This window comes from Palaemon carinicauda, chromosome 36 (genome assembly GCF_036898095.1).
Source record: "Palaemon carinicauda isolate YSFRI2023 chromosome 36, ASM3689809v2, whole genome shotgun sequence".
In the NCBI taxonomy this organism is placed as follows: domain Eukaryota; kingdom Metazoa; phylum Arthropoda; class Malacostraca; order Decapoda; family Palaemonidae; genus Palaemon; species Palaemon carinicauda.
In genome coordinates this window covers 30893401-30901991 of record NC_090760.1, presented here as the reverse complement: position 1 = coordinate 30901991, position 8591 = coordinate 30893401, and the positions used below count along the sequence as shown (strand labels likewise).

Below are 8591 nucleotides of genomic sequence, written 5' to 3'. Positions count from 1 at the left end.
AAAAAACTTTAGTATCTACCTGTAGATAACACGGAACAGAAAAGAGAGAGGATAAGAACAGTACATCATCTAACATTGTTGTTTCTATTTAAGGTGTTTGTTTTGAGTGTCTCAATGACTTACCTTCTGGTACATCCATTCTCATGAACTTCAACAAGTTAATCTGTATAAAGATGGGCGATAGTCGTTTCAGTCATATTTTTTTCTTTTCTTATTGCGCTATTGTTCTCCAATACAGATGAAGAAGTTCAATATTGGTAAGAATAAAGAGTAATGGAAAATTATTGCATCAATCTCTCTGGGAGAGCTTCAGAGTAAGCCATGGGTGTAAGTTAGTTCAGGACAAGGGGAAAGCTGTGGACATAAAATTGGTAATGTTGACCTTGTCCTTAACCTGACTTGTTACTGGACACAATGCGGAAACTGTTCACATGCCTTTGGGGATACAATACAAGAAATTATTATTGTAAAGGCTCACATACGTTTCAAAAGAACATGGGACTTTGTACATCGTGAAAATAAGATGATAGAAGAATTTAAAAGGGGAACTTCAAGAACAAACAAATTCCGGTTTGAGGCAATGCTTAGTGTCTAAGAAAAAAAGAATTAAGGGAGCAAGGCTTGGATAGTTTGTCGCACGAAGGAATGCTCTTTGATATTCAGGCATAGTGAGGTTCCACGAATGTCTATATAGATACTCTAGGGAATTTTTTGCACATAACTGTTGTTACGGAAAAGAATTGGTGTTGAAATCCTCTCTCTCTCTCTCTCTCTCTCTCTCTCTCTCTCTCTCTCTCTCTCTCTCTCTCTCTCTCTCTCTCTCTCTCTCTTACACACACACATACACACACACACAAACATAATCATACCGTTTATCATTCCATCATTTAACGTTCAAATAACGTTGTGTTTTTCAGTACTTGAGTTGGTGACCCCCAAGAAAAATCAGATATTCGCTAAAATATTCCACCATTAGGCTTTGTTTTTGTAAGTTTACAATTCTTTCAAACTAAAAGTCTAGTTTAAGGGATATTGTTTCCTATAAGCTTACTTGGCTCCTCTCTGATGATACTTATTTATCTTTCCGCCGACATCTTTTACCCACCATCTCTTTTTGAAAATCCTAATCTTTTCATATACTGTATGAACAGTCATATAACTTAGATTTTACATTTTTATCTCTCTCTCTCTCTCTCTCTCTCTCTCTCTCTCTCTCTCTCTCTCTCTCTCTCTCTCTCTCTCTCTCTTTACAAACTCGACGACTAAGGGGACAGTTAATAAAGGCATTCAATATTCTTAAAGAAATAACAAATGTAGATTACACAAATTTATTTACGCTTACCATAAATCAGTCCAGAGGGGACGGACACAAACAGAAATTTAAAATATACACCAACACACAATGTGGCAATTTCTTTAGCTACAAAGTAGCAAATACTTCGAATAGACTTGCAGCGGATGCAGGAAACAGTAACGGTAAGCGAGTTCAAGAATAAGTTAGACAAGATTATAAGAACTTTCTAAATACTTAAAACTAAATCGCTCTACCAAAAAGCAAATGGAGTGTCCGTGGATGGACTAAAAAGTCTTTGAGACATCCCAAATCCTTGTAACTTCTTGTAACTCTCTCTCTCTCTCTCTCTCTCTCTCTCTCTCTCTCTCTCTCTCTCTCTCTCTCTCTCTCTCTCTCTCTCCTCTCTCTCTCTCTCTCTTCAGCGTAATAGAGTAACTAATCTTGATATAATATCATTCTAAAACCGCACCAAAGATATGAACTTAAATTGAGAAGATTCCATGGTTCGTGGTCCCTCGTTATATTCATCGGGGGAATGTCGTCGTTCTCTGTTTTAAGACCAAATAGCGTCCGATATATACCACTCAAACAGACTTTAGGAGGAGATGTAACCCTTTCCAAGGATGTAACGCTGTGATTAGACCTTAGTTTTAGGTTTCTTATTTCCTTTTATTTTATCCTTTATTTTGATATTTCTAATTTTCTCATCACTGTTAAATACAATTTTTGTTATTCGATCTGTTACTTTTACTGAAGGATTTTAGCGTGAACGTCTTACGTCTTGAAATTAGGAGAGAGAGAGAGAGAGAGAGAGAGAGAGAGAGAGAGAGAGAGAGAGAGAGAGAGAGAGAGAGAGAGAGAGATTGAATATAGGATTGAAGTCTACTAGGACAAGGTTTGATTACTACAATATTACATCTTCGTAACTGGAATAATTCTAGTTTATTAGTGTGATGTTCGTCTCATCTGATGTCACCAAATTTTCGGCTGATGATAATGAAGTCTCTGTATTATAAAATCTATTAGCTACATTACTGCGTGGGGTGGAAGCAAGCTCTAGGGCGCTTATGCTCTGACTGACGTTACGTAAACATACAGTATAAAATATACAAAAATAACAGATGACCATCACTATAAGATATTCTAATATCATACGTAGTACAAAAATAAGAGTCATATTCTAACTTTGAGGAAATTTTTACAGAATACAATACTTTATAACTTGCAATACAACACTCATAAACGTCTTATCAATAAAATCTGATGCAATATCACTTTCAATACATTTCGCGCTTATTGTATTATAGTACAAATTATACATAATACATAACAGTCTCTCCCCCCTTAACTTGACATACAGAGGTACAAAACTTGACAAACCTAATCTCTCAGGTGGCTCACCTCTATTTATTCTATAGGGAAGTACTTTAACTGGTATATGGACAGATTCTGAATCTATATTTGATGTTTGAAAATCTTGGTTAGCATTCGATCTATTTAGTCTAACTACTTCTGAAAATTTTTCATCTCTAACATTCATATGATCTACTGGATTTTTATTATACGGCTACAATTGATCAACATAACGTTTTATAAAATTTCTACCAACTTGAACTTCATAATGTAAATTTCCTATCTCTCTCACAATCTCTCCTGGTACCCACTTCTCTAAGGTATTGTATGATCTTATCATGAAATTACAATAATGAGAAAATTCCTTATTTTCGGAAGATTTTCCACTTGTTTGTAGCCTTCCTCTTCTAAATTGCTTTGTCAACTTGGATACAACACAAATCTAACTCAAATTTAACACTCCCCATCAAGAAATTTGATGGTGTCACACCTGTTGTGCAGCGGTCTGTTGTTCTAAATTACAAATGAGAACTTTTGATACATGAACAAATTTACTAAAATTTCTTTCCTACACTTCATGGTACGTTGAAATATTCAAGCGAATCTTTCAGCTTCTCCATTCATGAAACGATAAGACATTGCTGAAAATGTATACTGAATGCCATTTACTGGTAAAGTATGTGTATTCATACACGTTCATACACTGGTATTTAGCCAAAACTTTTTAAGCTTGCCTCTGCATGTTTCACATTGTTGGAATTTTTTACCCATTGTTGTCCTCAACTATATATATATATATATATATATATATATATATATATATATATATATATATATATATATATATATATATACATATATATACATATACATATATATATATATATATATATATATGTATATATATATATATATATATATATATATATATGTATATATATATATATATATATATATATATATATATATTTATATATATATATATATATATATATATATATATATAAGCTCATTATCCAATTTAAATACAATCAGCTATGTCAAGGCTATCTTTATCGTTATGACCCTTATCAGTGTGGCACACTGGCGATCCTGGTGTGAGTACTGCCTGCCCATCTTCCCACTCACTGCTACGCCCTACTTTTTCACAATGCCTTCCAACAAACCAGATTTTAGCCACGCCGTATCGAACTGCTGCCCTTCGCCAGTAGGGATGCTTTTGCCTGGTTTCAGCGCACCAAAGTTCAGTTTCACATCAAGGGTGGGACTTGCTCAAGTACCAGAGCAGACCACGTCCTCGCAGCAATCCACAAGACCACTTTTTTGGAAATTTTCAATTGGCTTTGCAACCAAGCATTTGTTGACCGAATGCCCACTTTTAGTAGAGAAAGAAATAGATATATGTTAGAGAGTCGAGGTGTGGATGGCAGGTTTATCCTTGCCAAGATTCTTGGACTTGATGTGTCCTACAATGCTAGTGGTATTTTTAACTTTATTTCAGAAGGAGGTCTTCTGAAAGATATTTAACTTTTAAAATAATATTTTTGCTTTTATTTTTTTAATTAAATATTCTTTTATTTGTTTCTATTTACAATAAAAGATATCGGAGTCAATGACCTCATATGTCAGGATGCCAGAAAACCTCAAATCAATCGTTCAATCGCCCTCAGAGAAGTGATCAGTATTGGTTGCCTGCAACCTGCTGCATACAGCTCTCTTCATTAAGCGAACCTACTTTGTGCGCTTTAGGTATGATGCCTACCTATACCTGCATTTGCCGCCATCCCGAATGTCAATACCTTGCCTATGAAGGACTTGATGACCAAAGCTGATGCCCTTATGGGCAGCCACTTCACCACCTACAAGGCCTCCATCAACGCTTCCATTTCTAACGAAGAGAACAACTATTCAACACCGACCACAGCTGATGTGAATGCCGTAGGATACACCGCTGCATGACATTCTGAAGTCATGACAAAGCTGCCCACCACCCACATATGCCGTCCCTCGTTCACGCCCCAATTAACGATCTCTACAGCCACTTATTTAAGCCCATCATCCGCATTTATGCTACTACCAAAAAACTTATAAGTAGGCCATTGCTTGTGGCATTGGCCTCCCCTGTCACTAATCTTTCCTTTTTTATATACTGAAGGTATAGGTGAGTGATTTTTGGTATACACTGGTGCTTGCCATTCCCTTCTACCAATGTCACTCTCTAAGACACGACATAGTCATTCTAATCCTACTGAGGTCTGCATGGTAGCTGCTAATGGATCTGAGATCCCCACCCACGGGTACGAGACACTCACACTATTGCCTAGGGGCAATAAATACTATTAGATGCTTCTCGTTCTCGACGTAACATTGCCTATACTCGATGCAGATTTCCCTTACCATTTCCACCTCCTTGCTGATTTGGCACATCGACGTTTAGTCAACACACGCTCAAAGTAATCAACATCTCTTCAACTTGCCCCCTCCAACCTTGCACTCCTCATCGGGGCACCTATGGATACCTACGCCCCCTTCCTCATGTTGTACCCAGAACTCTTACAACCAGATCTTCGCCAAACGCCCAAGATTCCCACCATGAATGGTATTCATCACCATATGAAGATGACAGGGCCACCAGAATTAGCCAGATTCAGGTGCATGGCTCTAGATTGTTTGGCACCCGCTAAAGGAACGTTTGCTGAAATGGAAGAAATAGACCTTTACCAAATAGCCTCAAGCCCACGTTCGTCACTCTTACGCATCGTCCTAAAGAAGAAGGTCTCCCTGCTCCCTTGTGAGGATTACAGGCATCTAAACATGCGGATTAAACTTGATCACTTGTAGTGGCCTATGTGATAACGTCCCTGACAGGTGATTGCAGACTGGGGTTCAAGTCCTTCTCAAACTCTTTAGTTCCTCTGGGCACTGTAACCTCACCATCCTTGTGAGCTAAGGATAAGGCGTTTGGGGGACCCTATAGGTCTATCTGCTGAGTCCTCAGCAGCCATTGCCTGGCCCTCCTAGTTTGGATGAAGAGGGGGCTTGAGTGCTGATCATATGTATATATGGTCAGTCTCTAGGGCAGTGTCCTACTTGATAGGGCAATGTCACTGGCCCTTGCACCTGCCATTCATGAGCAGACTTTAAACCTTAAACCCATCCTCAACATCACTGACGTTACCTTTTATTTGCACAATAGGGAAGGTGTTCTTCACGGTCGACCTCCTGAAGGCTAATTATCAGGTGCCCTAGAAGAAATTCCAAAGACCACCATCGCCACCCACTCCGGCAAATATACATTCAATTACTCATCTTTTGGCCTTCGTAAAGCTGGGGCTACTTTTCAATGCCTAATGGGTGGCATCTTAGGAAACCTCCCCTTCTACATATGTTACATGGACAACATATTTGACAAAGAGAAAGCACCTCCGTCACCTACGCATCGTTCTCGACCGCCTATGATCTTGTACTACGTACAGAATGGTACAGTCTAGTTAGATTTGAATGCAAAGGATGGTCAGAATTATGAACAACCTTATGCAACATGCGTAGAGACCCAACAGAGCCCGAGTGCCAGAGATTAATATCAGGATCAGGAATAAGAAATTTGATAGACCGAAAAGTTTTGTCCAACCAAGAGTTAGCAGCTGAAGAACAGACAGAAAAACAGTATTCGAAACAGAATGGAACGATAGAATATTTCTTCAGGATAGATTCTTCACCGAAGATTTTAAAAGTCTTTATCGATAAGCGAGTGTTTTATCTTCGATTAAAGAAGTACCAGACCGAATGTGTTTCTCAAAAGTAAATTTGCAGTCAAGAATCATTACTAAAATTTTAAAGGAGTTGTATGAAGTTAAAAAATCATTGAGGAGCTACTGTCCTCGACCTATTACAATCATAATTTGGGTTTTGTTAGGGTTTATCTTTATGAAATAAAAGAATTCTGAATAAATGATTGTTTGACTATTACAATAAAGTATTATTTCAGGGAAGATTAAGAATAATCTTTAGAAAATTAGTTTTATGGGACATCCACTCTGCCTCATAGCTATAGAAAACTTAACAAAAATTGACAATAATAATAATAATAATAATAATAATAATAATAATAATAATAATAATAATAATAATAATACTGTAAGCCTACTATATGATCTTCAAAGTCCGTCAAACTACCTTTAGTTGAAAAAAATACCTTAATTATCCTTAATCAGATTCTTCTGTTCTTCCTGCTGTAAGTCACTATAGGTTTACCCTTTACCTAGTTATGCATCTTATGCATCTTCATTACAGTAATTTTTAATAAAATACTTCCTTGTTTTCAGTTGCGAGCCAAACTGTCATCACTGAGACTTAAAGCGTCGGCAATCTCAAATTGATTTTCTTACTTTTAAGTAATTGGAAGAAGATGCAGAAAATAAATAATTGTTCATCTATCATATGCCTTAAAAGTTTCTATACTCTATATCTCATCTACACCTTATGGACATTTTATAATAATATGCTTGTTCTAATTTATGCTATAAAGCATATACTTTTAATATTATTATTATTATTATTATTATTATTATTATTATTATTATTATTATTATTATTATTATTATTATTATTATTATTATTATTACTATTATTATTAGTAGTAGTATAAGGCAAGCAACAACCCTAGTTTTAAAAGCAGGATGCTATAAGCATGACGCCTCCAACAGGGAAAATATCCCTGTGAGTGATGGAAATAAGGAAATAAATAAATTGCCTAAGCCATAAGAAATAATTAATAAAAATATAAACAATGAAGAGAGAATGGTGTGTCTATTTGTACCCTCAAGCAAGAGAACTCTAACCAAGGATAGTGCAAGATCATGGTACAGAGGCTATGGCACTACACAAGACTAGAGAAGAACGGTTTGATTTTGGAATGTCCTCCTAGAAGAGCTTCTCACCATTGCTAAAGAGTCTCTTCTACCCTTACCAAGAGGAAATTACCCAATGTACAATTACAGTGCAGTAGATAACCCCTTCAGCGAAGAAGAATATTTAGTTGTCTTTGTGATGTAAGGTGTATGAGGAAAGACGAAAATGTGGAAAGAATAGGCTTGGCTATTCTGTGTATGAGTAATCAAACGAAAAATGAGCCGTAACAAGAGAGGAATCCAATGTAGTACTACCTGGCCATAAAAGGCCCCAATAACTCTCTAGCTGTAGTATCACAATGGGTGGCTGGTGCCTTGGACAACCTACTACCTTACTATAAATTTTATCCTGTACCTTCCTAGCCATATCATTTTTATACCACCAGAAGATTTACAAACTATGTGGCAGCACAAAAGATTAATAGGAGTAAAAATGGAAATGACTGAGGAATTTACTCTATAAGAAAAAGACAGATGGTAAATATCATTTCCAGTGTCTATGCCATAATGTTGAAAATCTCTTGAGAAAGGGTTTTAAAAGACACGAATTGCAAAGGAAAGGGACTGTAGCAATACACCAGCCAGCAAGACAGTCCCATTAAATCTCCCATATATAGCATTTGCCATTGGGTGGTATGGAATAGTGAATAATATTTTGATGGTATTCAATTTACATCAGACCGAGCGTTGATTGTGATCACCCATCGCCTAAAATTTCAACAATATAGTGTAATCTATAACACACATCAAACGATATCTCTGAAATTTACTCTGAGATTATTTTGGTATTTCTGCCATGATCTCTTGCGATCTTTTAAACTTTCACGAACTGTTTATACAGTAACATTATAAGGTTATTGCCCTTACTAGGAGGATGAAAAAGGAAAATTTCCACATATTTTTCATATTTTTCTAAAGGGAACTCTCCGTCAAAAGAGTTTCCTTAATAGGTACTTCCCTCACCCGACTGTATGGAATACTCGTTCAAAAGTCATTATATCCCTTGTATCTTTTTCGCAATGTTTGCAAAATCT

The 8591-nt window shown here is 36.5% G+C and overlaps 1 protein-coding gene across 1 annotated transcript in view; it reads left to right on the top strand.

The window, feature by feature from the left end:
• Positions 1–4606, top strand: part of LOC137628550 (protein starmaker-like) — a 9785-nt gene extending 5179 nt beyond the window's left edge. Inside the window, exon 3 of the mRNA XM_068359702.1 lies at positions 4476–4606. Coding sequence (XP_068215803.1) covers positions 4476–4606 — 131 coding nt within the window. The remainder of the gene's footprint in view (positions 1–4475) is intronic.
• Positions 4607–8591: the final 3985 nt, after the last annotated feature.